The sequence below is a fragment of the Aptenodytes patagonicus genome, chromosome 12 (genome assembly GCF_965638725.1).
Source record: "Aptenodytes patagonicus chromosome 12, bAptPat1.pri.cur, whole genome shotgun sequence".
NCBI lineage: Eukaryota > Metazoa > Chordata > Aves > Sphenisciformes > Spheniscidae > Aptenodytes > Aptenodytes patagonicus.
The window spans coordinates 10569409-10592722 of record NC_134960.1 but is presented as its reverse complement, the minus strand read 5'-3'; the positions used below and the strand labels follow the sequence as shown (position 1 = coordinate 10592722).

Here is a 23314-nt window from a genome sequence, read left to right as displayed (position 1 = left end):
CTGCCTCCGCCCGCCATGCCAGAGCGGAGGGCTCGTCCAATGGAGAGGGAAGCAGGGCTGGGGATGGAGGCTGCAAGCACGCCGGTGGGGCTGGGCTCCCCCCAGCAGCCCTGCGAGGGGCTGTGACGAGGAGAGGGCCCCGGGACGGCTCTGCAAACCGCCGGGCTACCCAGCACATGCAATGCACGGCAGGCACTGCACCCATGGCTGAGCCAAGCCCCACACAAGGGCAGCCGCAAGCCGTGTCCCTCAAGAGCCTGGACCCCAGCACCATCACAGCAGCGGGCAGGACCGAGGGACCCCCTTCCCAGCTGCCCCGGGCCCAGGTCCTGTCCCGTATCGCCTGCCAGCCCTGCTCCCCTCGGGCCGGTTTGGGGCAGGCTGTGCCAGAGAGCCAGCTTCCAGGCTTGGGGGCTGCGAGTGCAGCTGAGAGCTGGAGGAAGAAACAAGATCCTGGGGCTAACGGCCGGCAAAGCCCAGCCCTACATGAAACCCTAGACCCAGGGAGCGGGCTGGCAGGAGGGGGCGAGACAGCTGCAGCCCCCCCTGTCCACACTCCCGGCAGAGCTGGGCGCTGCAGGGCAAGGGGGGGGGCAATGCAGGCACTGGAGAGCAGGGCCTGGGGCTGGACCCCCCCATCCTGTGCTCCCAGGGGTGCTGGGGCTCCGGGGAGGCAGCGCAGAGCCCGTAACTCACTTTTATCTGGTGTCCCAGGGCTGGCCCAGGCAGGGGGGGCTGTGGGGGGTCCCCAGCACATGGGGCCTGGCCCCAGAGCGCTTTCCCAGCCTGGGAGCCTGCGGCAGTTGGGGGATCGGTTTCAGGGCGATGCTGGTAGCAGAGTTCACGGTGGCTTAGTGCAGCAGCAGCTAATGGGGAACAGATGTGAGGGTGCTTTGTGCCGGAGCGGGCTTGGAGGCGCGGGAGTGGGGACATCGCTTCCTGCACCTGTGGCACTGCCTCCGTGTCCCCTGGGAGTGCTTGCAGGCCCCCGTGCCGGCTGGGGTGAGAAGGCAGCGAGGAGGCAGCCCCTGACCTGCCTTCACAGCTCAGCTGGGCCCTTTGCCCCCCAGGAGTGGCCCAGAAACTGCGCTGGGGTCTATTCCAAAAAAATAATTTATCAGGTCGATATTTCACATACATAAATATTCATCTCTATGGCTATGTACAGAGGCAGTGGAAGCCCGGCAGGCAGCAGGGCTCCCGCCCAGAGACACTTCCACCGAAGCACTGGCCAAAGCCCAGCTCCTTGGGTGATGCCATGGGCATCCCGGGCAGTACCTGCCCCGGAGAGACTCTTGACTCCTGCTGCCCTGCAATGCCAGGCAGGTCTCAGCCACGACTGAAGGCTCAGTGCCTAAACGGAGCCCGGAGAGAGGGACACCCTGCCCTAGCGCTGCGGCTCGGGGCCCTGCCTGCCCACCACTCACACCAGGCAAAGCAGGGAACCTGCGGGAACCTGGACCCGCTCCCTGCGAGAGCGGAGGTGCCCTTGGCATTGCCCTTCCCTGCCCACCCTTAAGTCCTCACGCTGGGGTAGGAGAAGAGGTGAGGAGCCAGTGGCAGCGGGTCGTGGGTGAAGACGGAGTCGTCAGAGGAGCAGGAGCTGGCGGTGTCCTCACAGGAGGGTGAGTACTGCTCGAAGGGCATGGAGAGGTCCAGGTACTGCAGGGAGAGATGGTGCCGTCAGCGCCTGCGCCGCCTGCCCTACCACCTGCCAGACCCCCACAGCTCACCTCCTCCGAAACCGCCGCCAGGATCTTGTCCAGCCCTTCCACAAGCTGCTTGAAGGTGGGGCGCTGCGAGGGCACAGCATGCCAGCACTCCCGCATCAGCATGTACCTGGGGGGGGGTGTGAGGGGGCATTAGTGGGGTCTCGTTGTGCCCCCTGCCCGCTCTGCCTGGCCAGTACTCACAGCTCGTGGGTGCAGTTGGACGGCCGGTCCATGCGGTGCCCCTCCTTCAGCAGCTTGAAGAGCTCCTCAACGGGGATGCCGGGGTAGGGAGAGCCCCCCAGCGTGAAGATCTCCCACATCAGGATCCCGAAGGACCACCTGGGATCACACATGGCAAAGAGGGGTCAGTCATGTCCTAGGACCCTCCCCAGGCAGGCGGGGCCCCGGCTCACCCCACCGCACCCTGTGGTGCCATGGGAGGTGGCATCACCCCTGGGGAAGATGTGCCCTGCTGCTGTTGTCCCCGTGGCATACCCCCGTCCTACTCATGGAGCCTCTCCAGTTTGTGCATAACCCCATGGCGCTGCCTCGTCCCACACCCGATGGCATCCTCTGCCCCAGTGGCCCCAGGACTCACACATCGCTCTGGTGGGTGTAGACGCGGTCGAACAGGGCCTCAGGTGCCATCCACTTCACTGGCAGGCGACCCTATGGCAGCAAACCCCCTGCTCAGCCCCGGCTGGGGGTCCCTGTCCCCCCCCGCCCCACCTCCCAGGCTCCCCCACTCACATTGCTGGTTTTCTTGTAGTAGTCGATGTCATGGACATCCCTGGCCAAGCCAAAGTCAGCGATCTTCATCACGCTCTCTGCTGTGACCAGCACATTGCGGGCAGCCAGGTCACGGTGGATGCACTGCCGGGGGGGAGCATCGCCCGCAGTGGGTGTGAGATGGCAGCTCCAGCTCTGTGCGTCCCCTCCCCACACCCAGAGCCACCACTCCCCTCCCACGCATCCCCCAGCACTGCCGGCCCCCCAGCACCTCCGCGGTGGTGGGGCCACCCCGCCACTGGGCTGGCTGCAGTGACAGGCGCAGTGCTGGGGGGGACACCCAGGAGGTGGGTCAGGCCTTAAGCCCCACATTTTTGGGGAGATACTGCCCTGAGCTTTGCTGGATGTGGCCAGGAGGTTCTGGACAGCCTGCGGGAAGGGGCTGGGCTCCCTCTCTCCACTCAGAGAGGGGACAGTGGGGGCACACAGCTCCTCCATCACCACCTTGCCCCTCCCTGGGCTGTGCTGAGCACAGGCAGCCCGCGCTGGCTGTGCCAGCCCTACCCGTTTGGACTCCAGGTACTCCATGCCACGGGCCACCTGGTAGACACAGGAGACCAGGTCCTTGAAAGAGAGCTGCTCCTCGGGCATCGCCGTGACATCAAAAGCATAGTCGGGTGTTGGGGGGCGGCGGGCGCGGAGGTATTCGCGCAGGTTGCCCTTCGCAGCAAACTCCACGATCACGTACAGTGGCCCTGGGAAGGGCATCCACTCCGCTCAGCCCTTGCCCTGCCCTGTCTCACCCCAGCGTCCCACCTGCCACTGTCCCCAGCAGCCCCATCCCCTGCTCCCGCTCCATGCCCATGCCCTGCCTGAGGCCTGCCTGCACAGCCCCCTCACCATCCTGCGTGCAGACTCCCAGGAGGTTGATGATGTTCTTGTGCTTGTCCATGAGCTTCATCATCTCCATCTCAGATATGAGGTCAGCCAGGTCCTTGTCCGTGGCGTTGTCTGGGGAAGGAGGGCCATGTCACCGTGCCAGCTGGGGTGGCACTGCAGCCTGGCACTGATGCCACCTCTGTGCCTGGGACACTGGCAGGGGAACCATTACCTTTCAGCATTTTCACAGCCACGGTGACAGCTCTGTCTGGCCGGTCTCTGTCGATGCCATAAGCCTCTGCCCGCACCACCTGGCCAAAGCAGCCTTCCCCCAGGGGCTTGCCCAGCACCAGCCTGGCAGGGACGGGCAGAACCGTGAGGGACCGCAGGGATGGTCCCACTCCCCACCACTGCACGGCCGGACCCTGAGGGGCAGAGGCGATGTGGCTGCCCCTCTCTGGTCTGAGCCGAGTCCCAGCACCTCGGGGTACAGCAGTGCTGAGGTGTCTGGTGATGGCTGGAGTCCTCCCCATCCGTCACCCGTGTGCTGCTGTCCCTGGGGTGGATGGGGAGAGCAGCTCCCAGACCCAGACCTGCCCCACACCGCCCGGCACCGTACTTGTCTCGGGGGAACTCCCACTTGGCATCGAGGGGCAAGTCCAGCTCCATGACCCCAGCCAGCATTGGGGCACAGCTGGAGGAGAGACGAGTGACGCGCATCAGGGACGTGCTGGACTTCCCGGAGGAGCTGGAGTCCAGGGAGAACTGCAGAGAGAGCCCAAGTGACCTCAGCCATCCCGCCCTGTGCTCTGGGGTCAGAGACCCAACGGTGCCGCGGAGAGACCCTCACTCGGAGCAATGGGGCAAGGGAGCTGCAGGAGGCAGTGGGGAGGGCAGTCCCAAGGCTGGCAGCACGGTAAGGTGTGATGGGCGCAGGTGGCACTTGTGGAGCCAGTCAGTGGCCTAGGTCCCCCCATGCTCCCAGGGCTCCAGCCTGGCACCCACCTGTCGGATGAGTGGGAATTTGGAGAGCTTGTGGACTGCCATGGGCTCCAGGGGCTGCTTGCTTGACTGAGTCTGCATCCGGCACAGCACCACGATGATGGCGGCCATGGCCACAGCCAGCGAGCCCGAGGTGTAGATGATGATGTCCGTGTACTTGGCCTCGGGGGCTTCGGCTTCCCGTACCAGCTCCTCTTCTGGAGGGAGCAAACAAGTTGGCCTGAGCCATGGTCCCTGCGTGCCGGGGGTCCCAGCTCCCACCCCAGGACCCCCAGCCCTACCTGGCAGCACGGTGAGCCAGGCAGACTGGTAGGAGAGGCCGATGGAGTTCCCTGCCAGGCAGGTGTACTCGCCAGCATCCTCCATAGAGATGTTGCGCAGGTATAGCACCTCCACCTCGGAGCTGTTGATGTCTGCAGTCTGCCAGGGAGAGGGATGGACGGTCAGCATCCCTCCTCCTCCTTGGGAGGCCCTGTGCACCCCCCATCACCACTTTGCGGTGGGCGTCTGGGACCCGGGTGCTTCCAGCCTTTGTTACCTTGAGCACTTGCACGTAGGGGACCCCGTCGGGACCATAGCTGCTGCCGTTCACTTCGATGTGCTTCAGCCACTGGATGTGGGGCTGGGCATCGCTGTAGACCTTGCAGAAGAACTCCACATCGCTGCCCACCAGGGCCGTGGTGTTGGCGGGCAGCCCCGCCTGCAAGATGGGCCTGTGCGGGGACCTCTCTGCGCAGAGGAAGAGAGGTTGGTGTCACCAACACGGTGGCCCAGAGCAGGGGCTCCTTTCTGCCTCCCTCTGCCCGCTGCGAACCCATGGAGAGCCCTTCCCCAGCCCTACAGCAGACCAGTGCAACCCGAGCCTGGTCTCCATCCCCACGTCTCTTGGGTGCGAGGGACATGTGGGCTGCGCCAGCAGAGACCACACAAGCAGAGGCTCCTCTGCCCCCTTCCCGGTGACCCCGAGCCCTCTGCCAGGCGCAGAGGGAGTGGGGAGCCAGGACCAGCGCCGCGCCAAGGAGCCCTCACCCAGCACATCCAGGAGGTAGCTGTAGCGGATGCTGCCAAACCTGTTCTCCACCAGGCAGGTGTAGTTGCCACGGTCGGAGGGCACCACGCTCTCCATCACCAGGCTCCAGTGCTGGTGCCGGAGCTGCAGAGGGGGGAGGTAAGGCGGCGAGGTGTGATGAGGGGGCCAGGCCCCAGGAGGGGAGGCTGCGGCGGGGAGCCCTGGCCCTTACCCGGATGCCCCCGATGCGGTGCTCCCCCCGGAACTCGCGCCCATTCTTGAACCAGCGAATGCTGGGGCTGGGGCTGCCCGAGGCCGGACAGCGAAACTTCACCGTGTTCCCTGCAGGGACCGCATACAGCTTCTTGTCCATCCGGTGTGGGTGAGTCCAGTAAGGAGCTGGGGAGACACGGGATGTACAGTGGGAGGGGGCCAAGGGGCAGCATGGAGGCTGCTGGAGCTGCTCCCAGCCGCTCGTGCTGTGAGCAGGAGGCAGCAGTGCCCCATGTGAGGCCCTGCCCCGAACGGCCTCATCTGGGGGCAGGCAGGGCCCCACGCTCCTGGGCCTGCCCCAGCTGCCCTTTCCTGTCCGGGGCAGCACTGACCTCTGTGCACGTAGACAGGCTCATTTCGGTCTCTGTGGGGACCATCCCCATCACTGTCTTCGTCGTCATCACCTGACGCCAGTGAGTCTGTAAGGGAAGATGGGTTGAGAGGAACATCCCCGCCTGCAGGGCTGGGGTTGAGAGGGACATCCCTGCCTGCAGGGCCAGGCAGGCAGCGGCTGCCTTGCTGCCCCAGGGGGGAGCTGGGCGCTGCTGGGGCTCCTACCCACGACGGAGATGGTGAAGTTGCGCAGGATCTCCCCAGTTCCCCGTGCCCGGCACACGTAGAGCCCTGAGTCCTCGTAGGCAACCTCCGAGATCTCCAGCAGGCTCTGCCGGAGACGGATACGACCCCCCGGGACGAGCGGCCGGGACTCCTTGTACCAGACCACACTGGCACCACTCTGGTTGGCATCACAGTACAGCTTCAATGCGTTGCCCGGGTCCAGCAGGAGATGTTCCTCTTCTGACTCCAGCAGCGGGCTCTCAAACAGCTCTGGAGAGATGCTGTGAGTGCCTGGCCCTGCGCTCACCCCTCCCCGACAGCAGGACCCCGCCACATGCCCACCCCAGTGCGGAGAGCACGCGGTATGGCACGTCCTGGTGCCTGGCTCTGCTACCCTGGAGGCGGGTGAGGGCTGGACTCTGCCCTGGGGCGCAAGGACGCAGCTTCCCCAGTGGCGTGTCCCTGTCCAAGGCCACACATGCCACCGTCCTTCTGCACGGGCCACTCTCAGCGGCGCAGGGTGCCTGAGCCTGTCCTGCCTCACTGAACACAGCACCGAACAAGGGCACCAAACCCTACCGGCCACCCACCGTCAGACCTCCACATGCCCCAAGCGTGGCTGGGACCCCCAGCCCTGGCTGGCCCTGGTGATGCCTGGGCTGGGCAGCAGTGCCCTGCCTACCGATCGCCGGCAGCAGCAGGCGTGTGCACATGGAGGGCAGAAACAACCCAACCACCAGCTCAGCAATATGCACCACAGCCTGCCTGCCTGTGTGTGGGGGCCTGGGGACACACACATGGCCATCACCAGGGGGGATGTGGGGTAGCTGGGCCTCTGCTCCCCTGGGACATGTGCTTCTCCTGTACCCACCACAGAGAGGCACGGACCGCCCGCACCTCTAAGGCATTTGCACTCGCCTGAGCCACACACAACTGCCACAGCCCACAGCGTTCATGCCATCCCACTCTGCCGCGCACGTCCACCGAGCGAGCTGAGCCCCCGTAGCACAGGGACAGCCAGTCTGGAGCCACCCTGCTCCTTCAGCCCCCACACCACCTTGCCCAGTGATGGAGACACTGGCCCCCGTGCCATGCCCCAGCCGGACGGGTGCCCCCAGCTCCCGCCAGCCCAGCTCCACAGTCAGAGCTGTGGGGCTGCAAGTGCAGGGCGAGCACCCGGCACCCCCAGCCCCAGGGGCTCGCTGCCCAGCTGGGGATAGGAGAAAGCATTCAGAAAGCAGGACCCCCACCCCACCACCCGCAAGCCCCGTTTCACCCCCCCGCAGCCGTACCTGGCTCCATCGCCCTGCCCTGGGCAGCAGCCACCAGCAGCAGCCCCACCAGGACCTGCAAGAGGGGCCGCATCTTCCAGGCCCCTCCGGCGCGGCGGCTCCCACCCTGCGGGACAGGCAGGGCCGGGGTGAGCGGAGCCGGGCAGGCAGCTTCCTCCCAGGCGCTGCCCTGGCCAGGCAGGGACCCGCCGGCGGGGAGGGGGTGGCTGGTCCCTGGGGCACCGTGGGACAGTGCTGCGGGGTCCCCAGGGCACGCCGAGGGTGGGTGCACATGGAGGGGAGGCAGAGCACGGGGGGCCCTGAGCAGCGTGAAACCCCTTCCGGCTCCCTCTCCTCCCTCGACGGCTCGGGGTGGGGCACGGGTGGGGGGACCCCGGCTGGGTGCAGGGACCCGACCCCTCCAGCCAGCCGCAGCCCGGCCGGGGCGCTGGGAGAGGTCAACCGGGCACGGAGGGGCTGAAGGGGCTAGGGGGTCCCGGGGTGAGGGGGGATCCCAGGGAGGGGTGTCCCGGGGCGGGGGGGGAGGCGGTGTCCCGGGAGGGGGGTCCCGGGGCGGGGGGGGGGGGGGGGGCGGTGTCCCGAGGGAAGAGGGGTCGTCCCGAGGGCGGGGGTCGCGGGCGGCGGCGTTACCGGCGGTGACGGGCTCCCTCGGCGGAGCCGCCCGCGCAGCGCGGGGAGGGCCCGGGCAAAGTCCGGGGGCCGGCGGGCTCAGCGCCGCCGCGCCCCGCACCGCGGCCCCATGGCGGGCAGGGCTCGGGTCGGCTCCGGGCTGGGGCTGCGGCTGCCTCCGGCTCCGGGCTCGCTCCGGCCCCGCTCTGCCGCCGCCGCGGCGGGCGCGGGCACTTTGTAGGGCGCGCTCGGATTACAGCGGCGGCGCCCGCCCCGCCCGGAGCGCTGGGGGGGGGCCGGGGGGGGGACCGGCCCCGAACCGCGGCTGCTGCAACCGGCCGCGCTCCGCCGGCCGCCAGCTCCTTTGCAAACCGACCCGCCGCCGAGCTGGGGGGGGGGGGGGGGGGGGCGGCGCCCCCCCGCACGGCCCCGCCACCGCAGCATCGCCCCGCGGGTGGGGAACGCGTGGGGCTGTGGAGCACCCGGGGCTGCTCCCCTCTGCCGGCCCCCGGGCAGACCCCACATGTTGGGCCCTCACGCCCGGAGTAGCACATCGGGCAGGGGGTGGTGAGGCTGCTTCTGCCCCCCCTTCCCCCCGTGGCACCCTGATTGCCAGGAGCAGGGAGGCACCCGGCCCCGGAGATGCCAAGGGCTCCACGCAGCGGTACCCACCCCGGTGGGTGGCCCTGGCTCGGGCTGGGTGCTGCATGTTGCTGGGTGCCCGGCAGCCCGCTTGCTAATTTTGCAGCAATTAGTTGCAGTGTTATCGCTGCCGGCGCCATAAAGCGGCTGTGACCCTCATTAGGAGCCCATAACGGAGCATCGTAAAACACCGCGAGGCCGCGAGCCAGGGTTGGAGTGGCCCTAATCTGACCCATAAACACTTTGCCTTCGTTTTCCCCAAGCTGCTGCCTGCACCGGAGCGGGCAGACCCCACCGTGCCCAGGCCCTGCTGCCTGCCTGCCTGCCTGCCCACACAAGACCCCTGGGCACAGGAGGAAGCCTGGCCTCAGACCTTCCGAGCTGGCACGGTCCCCAGGCACACCCTCCCCTGAGCATCCTGCTGCCAGTAAGAGGGGACAGAGGATCCCCCAGCACATGCTCAGGATCCAGCCCCAGAGCTGCTCTCCCTGGCTGCATCGCTACCTGCTTCACCGTCGTTCTGCTTTCCAGCAAGACCTGCCGGGGCCGTGGTGAGCCCTGCATGCAGCCTTGCCCATGCTCTGCATGGATCCTGAGGTCGTGTGAGCAGGGTGTGGCTGTCACTGTCACCCCCCACCCCATAGGGCCACGCCACCAGGGCCAGGGCACAGCTTTGTCCATGCTGCTCTACTGTGCGAAACCAGCAACTTCCAGCACGACACAGTTTCACTGCAAGGGCTGGTTGGTGCTACAATCCCCCATAGCACCATCCACCCCGTGCTGCTCCCCACCTGGGCTGCTGGTCCCCACCCTGGGGGGCTGGTCCCCCCCCCTGGGGCGCAGGGGCACACGGAGCAGTCCCCGGAGCTGGCAGCCCCCGGCAGCTGTTCATTCCTGCCAGCGCGTGAAGCGGACGAGAACATCAATTTCACGGAGCAGCAGCCGCCTCTGCAGAGCTCGCAGCATGCCGGAAGCACAGAAAAATGTTGGGTTCAGCTCGATTCGAACCGAAACCAAATTAAAACCAGAGAGGAGAGGTCGTTCCCAGCGCCAGGAACGCTGGGGAAGAGCTGGGACTCGGGGGAGCCCGTGGGAGCCACAGCCTGGGATGGGCATGGAGAGACCCCCCCATACCCCAGCCAGGTCCCCCAGTGCTGGGTACGGTGCCGGGCGGGAGCAGGGCAAGGGGACCAGTGCTGGCACGTCACCCTGTGCCACACCAAGCATCCCTGCCAGGCCAGGGTGATGCCGGGCACAGGCTGGGGCACAGTGGGGCTGTGCTGACGGTGGGGCTGTGCTGCAGGCAGCTGGGAGCCGGTCCTCTCCCTGCCGTGGGGCAGCACTGGGCTGGGGGTCGGGCTGCCTGGCTTGATTTATAACAGCAACTGATGGCAAACAAAAAGCCCTTCACGGCAGCACAGCCCCACCGCCTGCCACCCACTGCCGGCAGCACCGCCACGGCCTCCGCCACGCCAGCAGCTGAACAAGGGGGGATTGTGCCAGCGCCAGCGCCCCATGCTGCGGGTGCACCCCTGCCCCAGCACCCTCCTTTGCTGCCCCTGTCCCCCCCAGCCCCGCGGGCTGCTCCCATCAGCTGTGGCACCGCAAGGGACACGTGCCCCCCCAGCCGCCAAGCCACAGAGGATGGGAGCTCAGTCGCAGCAGGGTGCCCAGGAAGGGAGCGCATCCTGAGGGTCCCGCAGATGGGGCAGCGAGTGGGCTGGCATGGTGCAGATGGGGCAGTGGGACCCACTCTGCCCCATGCCCAACCGAGGAGAGGTGACCCCCCTGGCCAGACCCTCGGCCTCGCTTACGTGCGCGAGGCCCTGCAGCCGCGAGCACGCGTGAGGGGCTGGGCGCGCCGGGGCCGGCATGCTGGGGCTCCATCCTCCCGCCCCTGCCCCTTCCCCCAGGCAGTAAATCATCCCCGCTCCCCTCATGAAAGGCCCGTGTATGCGCTGCCGGCGCAGGGAGCCTGCCTGGTGCCAACAATATTGCTCTTGGAAGGCAGCCGGGGCTGTGGGAACACAGCCGCCCCTTGTGCCTGGCCCCAGCGGTCGCCGCCGCTCCCGCTGTGGTGGCACCTGCGGCCAGCGTGAGTGCGCACGGCATGGTGGCTTCTGGGGGGGCTGGAGCCCGGGGGGCTCTTTCCTCCTGGAAGTTTCTCTTGGCCTCCCCTGAATGGCTGTTGTTTGGGGCGCAGGCTCCCCGGCTCCCTGTACCCCATACATGCATGGGGCCCGGGGGCTGAGGCTGAGCATGCTCGTGCCACATGCCGAGGTGATGTGAACCCCCCCGGCACTGAGGGAGTGGGCCAGCCCTGGAGCATGGGGGTCCTGGGCTGCCCTAGCACAAGGGCTCCTGGCTCCATCCAGCCCCGCTGGCCTTGACACATGGCGGCTTCCAGCCCTGGCCATGACCCACTGCCCTTGTATCAGTCGGCGGGCAGGGGCTGAGCCGGAGGGGCAGGCAGCCCACCCCAGGCCGGGCAGGACGCTCCGCAGGGGCCAGGTCCTGCACTGGAGGCGAGCAGCTGGGCTCGGGACAGCGCGCCCCTCCAGGCCCTGATCTCGCCTGTCCATCCTTATCTCCGGCAGGGAGGGACTGATGGAGCAACCTGGCCCGGTTAAGGTTTAACCAGGCAGAACTTGGCAAACATGAACCTGCTGCTCCCTCTGGGGAGCTGAGAACGTGGGGCCCAGTCTGGGGCCTGCGGGACAGGGACACCGGGGCCCTGGGCCTAGGCCAAGCCCCCAGCGTGGCACAGGAGCACCCACAGATTCGGGCACCGAGGGCCGCGCTGTGAGCACACGGGGCTGGGGCTGGCCTGGCAGCACAGAGCGGGCAGTGCCACACCTCATCCCCGCTGCAGCCCTGTCGCCCCTGCCCGTCCCAGCTGTGCCGGGCAGCACTGGGGCTGCAGCTGGCACAGGGAATGGGGTACACGGGGTGTGCCACTCCCCTTGGGGACACGGCCCACACCATGTGCTGGGCTGGGCACAATGGTGCCCATACAGGGGCCGAGCAAGCAGGAGCTTTGTCTGCCAGCCCTGTCCCCCGCGGGGCATCAGGGGCTCCTCCTGGGAGCGGTGCGACAGGGGGCTGCGAGGCAGAAATGGGGCCACCCCGATGCTCCCAGCCCCTAATCGCAAGCAGGCGCCTGGCCTTGCCTCCACATCTGCACCCGATTTACTCACTGGAGCCAGCGGGGCCACGAGGGATGGCAGCGGTTGGGGCTGCGGCCAGGGCTGTGCTCCCCCCGGCTGAGGGGGGGACCCGAGGCCCAGCCCCACACACAGCCAGAGGAGCAGCAAGCTCCTCAGACCAGCAGGCTCCACGGAGCTGGCTGCAGCACAGGCAGGGGACGGTGTTGCTTCCGTGGGGGACGTGGCTGGCGGGTGGCTCTGTGCCCTGTGCCGCGCCTGCCAGCCCGGAAAGCGCTGGGGCTCAGCCCGGTGCAGGCAGCCAGAGCCCCAGCCCAGCAAGGTGCTGCCCACAGAGGCCCCGGCAGGGAGGAGCAGGACTGGGCAGCCCTGGCTGCAGCTGGGCAGGGGCACTGGGCTGGCAGCACGCCGGCACCAGGACGCAGCCTGGGGACGAGGGCCACACTCTGTCCTCAGCCTCCCTTGGCATGTGGGTGGCTCTCGCCCCACAGCCAGGCTTCAGCTCCCCTCCCGTCACACCCGGGGGTGCCCATGGGTGTTGGGGCCCCCCGAGAGCAGCCAGCAGAGTGGGGACACCAGTGATTTCGGCACCCACCTGGTCCATGCTTGGAGCATGGGGATGGGGCCAGCACGGACTCGCTATGGGCACTGCAGCCCCCAGCACTGCTGGCAGGGCCACCTGTTTGTGGCTGTCCTGGCACGGCTGCTGCCAGCCATCCTGCCACTGGGGAAGGGGATGTGCCAGGGGTACAGGCAGCCCCGCAGCCGGCCACCTCCTCCCCTGCACCTGCCCTGGGGAGCGCCTGCACCCATGGAAGGGCCGGAGCTGCCAGACACACCACAGCCCTGCAGCGAGGAGGGGAAGGGGTCAGCGAGGGACAGCCTGGCAGCGGCAGGCACACCGCCCCGGCAGAGCCGTGCACCACGGGAGGCGGACGCAGCCCGTCCCTCCCAGCACTACCCACAGAGCCGACGGCAGTGCCGCCTTCAGTGCCAGCACAAGGCCCTGCACTGCTCCTGGGGAATGCTGGTCCCCTGCACTCTGCCACAGCCCTGCCCGCAGAGTGGGACAGCTGGTCCCGGGCACCCGAGCCCGCCCCAGTGAGCAAGCTGCCCTCAGACAGCAGCAGAGCACGTTTGCCATCACACTGCTCCTGTGCTGCCACGGCAGTGCCAGGGAACAGCCCAGCATCCTGCGGCAGTCACGGATGTTTTCGGCACAAGCTGCACAACGGCTTGCAGAAGTGCCAGCAGTCTCCCAGCCCAGACTGTCCCGTCTTCCTCTTGGTGACTGCGGTGTGCCCAAGGCCTCGCTGACTTGCCAGAGCAGCACAGAGGAAGGCACTTACCGGCTTTGTCTGGACCTCAGGGTGCCGCGGGATGACGGCAGGGCCTCGAGGAGGGCAGATGGGAACACAAGCCTCCCGCCCCTCCCAAATATTTCAAAGGTGTCTGCATCCTGTTCTTTGCTTTGAAGTATGGCAAAATCCCAGGAAGGGCTCTAGCCGACAGACAGCACCCAAAAGTAGTAATAAACACTCTATTTGGAGAGCTTCACCTTAGGGAAACAGCAGATACATAAACACTGTGTACAGGGGAAGGCAAAACTGTCAGTACACAGACGGGAGTGACACACCGGACTGGGCAGTGCTGGAAATGGATCCCTCTTGGTGTCGATGCATAGCACATCTAGCAGGCACCTGCCCTGGTACAGCGGGACGAGAGCTAAGCAGCAGAGATTGGAGTTGGAGGCCATCCAGGGCTACAATGCTTCCTTCAGTTCATCGCAATTTTCTGCTCATTGATCAGCTCGTAAGGTTTAAATGGACTCCCTCTGTAGCAGGAGACTAAGGTCAGACCTCAGCAGTGGAGCAAGACTGGAAAACATTAGGAAGGCGAACCCAGACCAGCAGGAGCCTGTCCTAAGGGGAGATGGCAGATTCTGTGCAGGGTGAAGGAAAACAAAGCTCATGCACAGCCTGCAGTGGGGAAGGGAAGGTACTCACTCCAAGCACTCAGATTAGCAACCAGCTCTCTCTCTCCTTGCTTAACCTGACCAGAGCGCACATCAGATTTTGGAAGTGCCTCTACAGCCCGGCTCTCAGCCCCGTGGAGGCGTCAGCTGCTCCCCTGGCACGCAACGCTGGGAGTCAAGGGCCCCAGACCGCCCTCCAGCAGCTGCCGGGGCCACACAATGGGAGGCAGCAGCTTGGCTTAGCCCACCCTGGCAGCGCAGTGTGCCCGCAGCCGTCACCCATGCTCCTGCCAGCCCCACGAAGCCCCACCAACCAGGGAAGTCCTTGGAGGTGCCGGATCCGCATCCTGCTCCGTGGAAGAAAACCAGCAGGATGTTTGCCACAGACTAGCAAAGTCTCAGCTCCATGGAGTCACTGATGCTGGGACTAAGCCGCGGGGAGCCTGACTTGGAGCACTGGCACTGAACATGAGGCCAGCCCAACGCACAGGGCTCTTGCGGTGGGCTAGCAGAGAACAGGCAATGCCTTAGCTTAAGGCGAAACATCTAAAGAACTAATCCAAAACGCACAGCAGTGTCAGATGCCTGCCCTTCCTTCCGGGGCCTTTTCTAACAGATCTAGTACATTAGCACCATGAAGAGACCATCAGTCTTAATTTCCGGGTTTGAAATATAGAACATCCCTTTTCCAGGATGGTACAAATGTGTAAGAACTTTGAAGAGAGGGGTTGGGCAAGTAGTGTCTAATGAAGGACTAACAAAGGCAGGTTTCCAAAGGATTTGTAGCTTTTTAGTCAGCTAACGATTTGACCAAGTTATACTAGTTTTCTGCTGCATCTAGATTTATCTGCTCTCTTTTCCCTTAAAACCCTCCTTCCCCAGAGTATTTTGGTGGCAGTAGAGAAAATGCTGCACTTCATGCAGACCCCGACAGAATTAGAGATGAACTCACCTTGCTCTACCCTGCTCTACCTTCCTCTGCTGATTGCATTCAGATCTTGGAGATCTCCACCGCTGCCAAGTTTGGCTGAGATTGGTTTAAGTCACAGGGGGTAAAGACACACACGGTGAATGATCACGTACACCTGTTTCCATAGGAAACCAGGCTGAACGGTTACTTCCTTCCACACGGAAATCCTCAGAGCAGAGGGCCGAGGAGAGCCAGGAGCTCTAACCCCTCTCGCAGCCCTCCACTCCCACCAGCAGCAGTTTGCACACCAGAAGTTGTAACTACTTGTTAGACAGACCCAAACAACCCAGCTCCAGAACCAACGGCTGCGGTACTGCGAAAGGCTCCGATGACAATCAGTGGCTCATGAAATTCTGCACACAAACCTGACCGGAGGAGGCATGGAAAGAGATGCCACGCTGGTTATTGCCTATTTTAGGCCTGTACAAAGCCAGGCAACCGGCATAGTGTCCCATCCACGCTGCATAAGCACTGCTCGCTACGGTCTAGGAGTTCTCCTCCAGCAAAAGCCACCTCTGAGCATGGGATGCTGGCCCTCCAGGTGCAGGAATCCATTATTTGCTCTGGTGAGGGAGGAGGTGGCCACTACCAGCCTGTTGCCAAACCCTCCTTATACCAGATACACACTTCCTCTCACACCGCACCCACCTTCACAGGAAGCAATTACACAATGAAAACTACTCTAAGGGAGTGAAGTATTTGCTGTCTAGCAAGTCTCTTCCAGCTGGATCCTTTTTCTGACAGATTCAGTCCCCGTTCTGCTCAACGGGTGCGTACAGGAGGGCAGGGCTTTGCTTATCCAGAGGGATAATGAAACCATTGTGGGCTGGCAAAGGATGTGCGTTCTTGGGCCACCAACAACTCCAAGAACAGTGCTGCAACTTGCTCTAGAAGTCTTGGCTGAAATAACTGTAGCCTCCTGGGGCAGTTGACTCTTCCCGGACATACTGCTGTGGCGGGAACGGTCCAACAACCGGCACTGCTCCTGGCATCCTGGACATCGAAGGGAGCGAGAGGAAGAGAAGGGAAAAAAAGTCAGAAGTGCTCTGAAATCTGCCAGCTGCAATCACTGCTCAGCAGGCATGGCTGTCAGCAGAGCAACAGCCTACTGTAGCCAAGTCAACAACTTGCCAGAAAAGCTTCCAAGTGCATCCTTGCCCTCCGTGTGTGTGTGTAAACAGACACCTTTAGCACGGTAGAACTAGCTATCGCACAGCTCGAGGACTGTTAAAGAGCTTCCATTACAAAGCAAGTATCCTGGCTCTCTTCAGACTGCAGAAGCTGGCCTGGAACAGGACTGAACGGCTGAATCCAGAAGCAGCTTTCTGAAAGGGAGTTGTGTGGTTGCAAAAGCTCGGACAACATCCATGTCCTTAAAGGGAACATTTATGCGCATGTGTTGGGAACATCCTCAGTGTTATCTATCTAGAACGGGATACTTGCTATTCACTGATCCGGTTGCGCCATTCAAGAGCCGAAACTTTCCTGGGATGACAGATGGAGCATGTGTCTTCCAATCAAGTACTCCAGAGAGCCAAGGGATCATGGGGCTGTTATTCCACAGACGGGCAACAAGAGATCCCAGTTTTCCTCCTGCCCTCCCTGGCAAATTTGGCTAGGAGTCTGTCCTCACTTCAGGCAGGGTTTCCTAATACCTCTCTCTTGTAAGAAGCTCTCTAACCAACCCAGGCTCATTACCGATCCTCCTTTAGCAAAGGCTTTGAAATTAGAGATCTGAACTTTGACAGTGTCCATAACAAGTATTTTTGCTATTTTTAGATAGCAAAATTTTAGCCTAAATTTTTTAGATTAGTAATATATGCAGGGGATGCCATTATTTAACTCACCAGCTGTTAGGGCGAGTTCAGGAATATAGTCTAGGTTTCTGGAGCGTGCTGACTACATGCCAAATTTTAAGACAAGCAACCCCAAGAGAGATTAGAATGGCAAGCAGATCTCCACTGAGCCAGTCTTTAATTAAATTAAAATCTCAGTTGTTAGAGAAACGGTGTTTAATGGGTGTTAGGCATTGAGCTGAACCATCAAGAACCAAAAGCAACTGCAGGGCACTTCTACTTCAGCAGCATCCCAGAGCTGTCTGCAGAGGGAGCTGCCGAAGTGTGTCGGCTTCAGGACAAACAGAGCAAGCTTGCACAAACCCTGTTGTTCCACTTGCAAGTCAGCTGGAAGTACGCATTCAAAACTACATTTTAAGTTATATTTAAGCCATTGATTTGAGCAGCGAGGCTGGAAACACACTTAGACAAGAATGTTACTTACTGATTCTTGTGTTTGAAGCCACTGATGTGAGCTTGGTACTGCTCTATGGAGTTCAGTACTATGTTACATGTGCTGCAGGGGTACCCCTTCCCAGCTGAAACAGACATCAATGTTAGCACACACAGCTAGCCAACAACTTGGTGCCTGAGGTAGAAACAAGTGAGATAATCAATCACTTGATGTGTTAAACAACGGCTAAACAAAGACAAATAGCAAGTCAATAGCCTGACCAGGCGGGGAGGTCACAGAATCCCACTACCCCACCATGTATTGGCCAGTCACTGCGAGGGAGTCACTTAGCCAGAAAAGCTCTCCTGGTCAGAATATGGGTTTGTTTATCTATACAAACAGACGCATTTCCTAGAAACAGTTCACAATATCAGACATAGTAAAAGTCTCAGCGTTAGGACATCAAACCTGATGCTGTACTGCCTTTGCAACTCCATTTCTCTCCCAAATTCCCACTTCTCCTGACGTGTACATCTCATAACAGAAAATGAGGGAGATACTTAATTTGTAAACTTAAAGTGTTTCAATAAAAAAAGGCAGCCAGAGGAGATTACACACAATGTCCAGTTCCACAATGCAGCATTCTGCTAAGCCTTGCTGAGGTGCCAACTGAGAATATTGAGCTCTATCCTCAAGCAGTTTGGTTACAGTCAGCGTACCAGTTAACTGCAAAAAAAAAAAAGTTTCCAACAATAGTTGTACTAGACAGATCAATGGTTTTGTGTAACATGACAACTCCAGCTGCAATGAAAGTTCGCGAGGTCACAGATACCAAACAGGCAAGCATGGCAGCACAGCTCAGCACAGGAGTCTCTAACAGGGGAAAGTCCTGGCAGTTGTCCTCAAGACATTAAGCGCTCCTGAATTTTGGCTCACTGGGGAAGGGCTCTGCCTGGGAGTCTCACAAAGAAAACACTTCCTTAAGGTGAAAGAGGAGACTCACCCCAGAGGTGCAGAGCAGCGTTATCACTGAGTGAGAGGCACAACACATGATATAGCAGACATCTCCCCACCTGGCTGCTGCACCTCAGAGAGATTTCAGACTCTAGTAGGCCATTCAGCTCTCAAAACAGGGCTGGACCTGGGCAGGAAAGGGCAGAGGAGCAGTTACAGCCCTCACGTCTGCCTCCCTGCACGACTGAGGTCAAGATCTCTCTGTTGCAAATCTGGCAAACAGGCGTGTGTACAAAGTTGTCTAAACTGCACTCCTGCACCCCAAACTGGTGGTTCCTAGAGGAACTTTAAGCAGACACACACCTCGGTGTTGCACTGCAAAGAACACATCTTTACCTGCTGCCAGCCAGATCTCAGCAGAGAGAAATTTAGGGACAGGCATGGCTGTTAGCACACAGAGACAGGCAAAGAGAGCAGGAGAAAACATCCCTGACTGCAGTCCATCGCATCCGAGCAGCCCCCGATTACAGCCAGGCTCCAAAACCTTGCCTGAACGGGTTAAGCGCCATGGAGATGTGGATGTAGGCACTCCGGTTCTGCCGGCACTTCACAGGAGACATCACTCACACAGGCAAGAGCACTGCCCACCTACCCAGCCTGCCTGGGCTGGGGCTCCTGCCACTGTCAGTGCCCGAGTCACACTACAGTGGAACCATTCATCAGGCCCTGCTAATTAGGTAAAGAGCAGATGGGTAATGCTAGATACCAAGCACCTTTTCCATCTCCCACATGACTATGCAATGTGGGAGAGAATATTACTTGGATAATTGAGCCTCATTTCTCATAAGCGCTATCGGTATCTAAAGGTGGCCTGCAAAGAATAGAATAATTAATCTTCTGCTTGTGTGGGTTTTTACGATAGAGAAAGAAGCCCTTGAAGAAGATTTTAAGATGATTTGTCTGCTTATTATTTACCTCAAGCATCCAGCAGGTACTAGACTTCCTGGTCCAACAGAAGGCTGCTGGGAGGAACAAGGGAGTTTGCTGTGAGCTCCTAATGCTTTCACTGGACTCCAAGGGCTTTCATCACATAGAAGTACTCATAAGCAGCAGATCATAAACCAAATGAGTTTTAACTGTCTGCCTAAAGTTCCTCCTTAATAGCTCTCCCCCCCCCGATTCCTGCTTCCTCCAGAGAGAGTTGCATTAGTTCATCAGATGGAAGTGCCCACACAGATGCAGGAAGGCATTCAGGGAGAAATCCCTCTGGCTTTCATGTGCTTTGAAGCAGCAGGTGCAGCTAAACCTATTTCTTCCATCTTTGGCTAGTCCCCTCCGAAGACCTTTTTTTAAGCATCAAATGCCACTTTTACCTTTCCATTTTGGATGCAATCCACCTACCTAGAAACAGTACTGGCCAAAATCCCTGGATTAGCCACACAGAGAATAAAAAGGACACGTCCCCGATTAGACAACATTGCAAAACACAACCCAAAGCTTGTCACGAGTAGCTACAGTCTAAAACCTCTTTTGCTGCCAGGGGGTTACATCAACCAAATCAATCTTATGGTGTATAATCAAGATCCCTGTCACGAGCAATTCTCCCCTGTTCCCTCTGCACAGACTCTCTCTTCCAAAGACCTGTCAGACACATACTGTCGCTCTCCCACCCTGCTCTTCAGCTATTTATTAGCCTGCCTGCTGAGAACTCACCCATGAAGGACGATGCCGGTGCATCAGGGGTTCGGCCATAATGTGCCATCAGCTTGTGTTTGGTCTCCTGTTTTCTGTGCTTCTTGCCTACATAATGCTGTTTTGCCATAAGGGGGTTGTTGAAAGTGGCATGACAGAGGCTACAGAACTTGTCTGGGTCAGTAATGTCCTTGTTCTCTTCATTAGAAGACACGGTAGAGGTGGGGAGGGTAGCAGGATGTTTCTGGGGGGGCACCGCTTCTGTAGGGTGAATCCAAACTCTTGGTCAGTCACAGAAGTCAGAGGTAAAAAACAGTCACTTTATTTCCCCAAAACCCACATTAAAAAAAATAACCCACTACACCTAAAACCCAAACCTAGACAGAGAATGTAAGACATCTAGATAAATTCATGTTGCTCCTACCTCTTCCCTTAACACTGCAGAATTGAAAGGTGAGGAGTAAGACAAGTCAGAGTAGGCCAGAAAAACTTTCAGTGTTAAAAAAAAAACCACAACAGATTTGCATATTTCTCCTTAGTGGAGTTAACATAAGCATGGCCGTATTCATGCAAGAAACACTGGACATGAATGAGCTTCCATCTACTACTGTCACCACCCAGCTAGAACATGGGTACAAGCCCCTGTGCAGCAAAGGTGAGCGGGTTTCTGGAAACACTGTGCAGCTACAGGACTTGATCCTGAACCCAAGTCATGAGGAGTCTTGCCTGAGAAATAGCATGAACGGGACTATGAACATAGGTCCAATGGAGTGAATCCACACACAGAAGCAGCTCTCCCGTCTGATGGAGAAACCTGCACCCTCTCATTATGGGGTACCAAAGACCAGAGTGAGGAACCTTCTAAGGACCAGAGAGCTCCTCTCACGCTGAAACAGCAGGTACGCACCAGACCCTTTGTGCGTACATCCACCCCTTCCTGAAGGCTCCTCTCATACTCAAAAGCAAGGGCTTCAAAGAACAAAAACATCCCATGGGCCACCCTGACCCCAGAGGTGCCTCCGCTGTGTGCACACAACCCAGCAAAGCCATGAAGACACCCCGGGACGGACAGTGTCTGCCTGGAAGATCCCAGCTCGGTGCTAGCACAAGCTGCCATCCTCAGGTGCACCCAAAGGCTGCGTTTTCCCTCTGTCCTGACCAGCTACAGCACCCCAGGCTCTTGGCTGCCCCTACTTGCCCTGGACAGAGGGTCTCTCTCTCCACCCACTGGGCCTTTCCGTCTGCTAGCAAAGGGATGGGACACACAGGCAGCTGCACGGGGTCAGACCCGAGGTCTACCTGGACTGTATCCCATCATGAGAGCAGTCAACAGCAGGTGCCATGGGAAAAGCAAAAGGTCAGGACAAGTACATACTGATGCTTCCTAGCTATACTCTCCCAGTCCCCAGCCATCTGCAGCTCACAAGTCCCTGAACCTCAGAGGCTACATCTTTGTAGCTGAGCAGCCCTGACGAATTTGCCATATCGGAGTTTCACCATGGAGTTTCACTTCAGTCTCTGTAAGCTTTTAGCGAGCGTCGTATCCTGTGACAGGCATTTCTACAGCTTAACATCATGCTCCCTGAAGAGCAGCTCTCTCCTGGTCCCTGCACACAGGGATGGGTACAACGCTGCTGCAAGCTGTATTTCTCCCAAACAAAGCAAAACAAAAAAACAGGCAACTTTTAGCCAATGCCAACCCACCAAGCAAGCTGCTGAGAGAGGCCGCGTCTCTGGAGGTGCACTGCTGGCTTACTCTGTTTCACAGTAAAGAGTACACACCTCCTCACAAGAGCTTACACTTGGGGTCCAATTAACCTCTCAACTTTTTTATTGCTTGAACAGCCCCTCGGTACAACATGAAGGCGCTGCAGACAGTCATACCTTCCACTTTGGGGGACTGCTGCTTCATGTTCTTGGCATGAGTCTTGCCCAAGTAGTGAGACGTTGCAACGGCCGGAGAGGAAAAGGTCATGTTGCAGATGGGACAACACTTGTTCCTGTCTTCCCCACTGCTGCCTTCCTGCTTGCTGTCCTGGGCACACAGAATCGCAGAGTGGCTGAGGTTGGGAGGGACCTCTGCAGGTCACCTCGTCCAACCTTCTTGTTAGGAGAAGAAACGCTAAGGCTTGGGGGTCTAAGAAAAGAAGGTAATCAGAGACATTTGGGTGTTCAGTTGAAGAAGTGTGACTAAGCAGGACTTCCGTGATGCAGCATCATCCTCTCCTTCATTGGAGAGTGTTCTTGCACCAGATTACTTTTTTTAATCTGTTAGTGAACCGCTCCAGGCAGAGGGGCAGCCCTGGCCTGTGTGGGTTAAGGACAAGGTTAAGCGTGTGGCTGCCAGAATTGGACCAGACAGCCTTTTACTCTGCAAGGTGTGAACTGAGCAACACAAACATCGTTATCAGCTGGGTCATCTGCAACACGATGCCAGCAGAGCAGGCAGCAGCAGTCATTTCTAAGCCTAACCCCACGTGCGAAGGCATCCGCCTTTATCCCCCACCCCCCCCGCCGCAAATGTTGGAGAGTTAGGGATTAAAGCTGAAGCAATCATAAAAGTAGGATCTGTTTCCCAAATGAGTCATGGGGCAGACAGATGGCCAAGTGGAACGTGGTGCCTTTACTGACCAACAGGCTCCAGCTACTGGCCGAAGAAACCTAAATAAGTAAAAAAAGGATCGCTCTGGAAAGAGAATTCCAGTAGACAGTCAACCCAACGTGCTCTCTGTGACAGTAAAGGTTACACAACGATAGTCCTGACAAGTTGTCCCTCCTATTCACTTTCCCCTGTCCTTTCAAGCAAGACTATCAATAAAAGGCAACATGCATTTGTTTAGATGGGGAAGACATACTCACGGAGGCTGTTTAAATGGGAAGGGCAGCAGGAACTGTGCTCGCTGAGACAAGGCCTGGTGACACACCTGCCATCGAGCTCTTCAATTCTTGCAACGCCCTTTCCGAGTGTTTTCTTCATTTATTCATAAAGGCGCCCAGGCCACACAACAGCCTCTAGCCCAGCAGGTCCCGCTCGGCAGTATTTAGGCCTGAAGGGCTCTACGCTCTCCTCTCACCTGCTTCGCATCCAGCCTCATCTTCTTCCCGTGGGCCAGCTCCTCTCCGCCGTGGATGGACAGGTACCGCCTCACCTTGTTGGCGTGCTTCTTGCTCTGGAGAAAGCAGAGAGAAACCCGCCTGCCCTGCTGCTCAGCACCCCGCGGCGCCCGGCGGCGGCGGCTCCCCGCTCCCTACCTGGTAGTGGGCCAGCCTCTGGGACTCGGAGATGAGCAGGGCGCTGCACACCTTGCACTGGGCCTCGGTGAAGATGTGCCCGTTCTCCCGGATCAGGCGGTCCACTGCGGGGGGCACAACCGGGGCGTCAGCGGCCCGACCAGGCCGCACTGCACCTCACGGGGCCCGGCCGCCCCCCCCCCCCCTTACCCCCGGCTCCTCACCTGCCTCCTTGCCCACCGGCAGCCCCGCGGCGTCCCCGTTGCTACCCGCCCCGTCCGCCATCGCCGCCGCCGCCAGCCCCGCCCCCCCTCCGCCTCCCGCCGCTCTCGCGAGAGCCGCCCGCGCGCCCCCTTGCGCCTAGCAACGGCGGAGCGGCCTCCCGCGAGAGCGC

General features: G+C 60.4%; 1 protein-coding gene across 2 annotated transcripts; it reads right to left on the bottom strand.

Moving 5' to 3' along the window:
* Positions 1 to 1128: 1128 nt before the first annotated feature.
* On the bottom strand, positions 1129 to 23206 carry FGFR4 (fibroblast growth factor receptor 4). 2 transcript variants are annotated; one of them, XM_076350364.1, is made up of 21 exons: positions 23145 to 23206; positions 22942 to 23045; positions 22764 to 22859; positions 21574 to 21724; positions 19711 to 19950; positions 6163 to 6432; positions 5937 to 6023; positions 5564 to 5730; positions 5352 to 5475; positions 4861 to 5051; positions 4604 to 4742; positions 4326 to 4519; positions 3940 to 4085; positions 3553 to 3674; positions 3342 to 3452; positions 3006 to 3196; positions 2463 to 2585; positions 2311 to 2381; positions 1914 to 2051; positions 1734 to 1839; positions 1129 to 1662 (listed from the first exon to the last, which is right to left on the bottom strand). In XM_076350364.1, exons 1-21 carry the CDS (start codon positions 23203 to 23205, stop codon positions 1516 to 1518), a joined length of 2979 nt encoding a protein of 992 aa, XP_076206479.1. In that variant the 5' UTR covers position 23206; the 3' UTR covers positions 1129 to 1515. The 2 variants fall into 2 exon arrangements, with proteins under 2 accessions (XP_076206479.1, XP_076206478.1); XM_076350363.1 differs by lacking the exons at positions 19711 to 19950; positions 21574 to 21724; positions 22764 to 22859; positions 22942 to 23045; positions 23145 to 23206 and adding exons at positions 7455 to 7560; positions 8085 to 8108.
* Between the last annotated feature and the right edge of the window lie 108 nt (positions 23207 to 23314).

Coding starts and splice junctions, on each gene's coding strand:
- FGFR4 (XM_076350364.1), bottom strand. CDS start 23,205: ATGGCGGACGGGGCGGGTAGCAACGGGGACGCCGCGGGGCTGCCGGTG. Junction 5,731..5,936: donor GCCTGTCTACGTGCACAGAG/GTCAGTGCTGCC, acceptor GTGTCTCCCCAG/CTCCTTACTGGACTCACCCA. Junction 4,086..4,325: donor AATTCCCACTCATCCGACAG/GTGGGTGCCAGG, acceptor CTCTCTCTGCAG/TTCTCCCTGGACTCCAGCTC.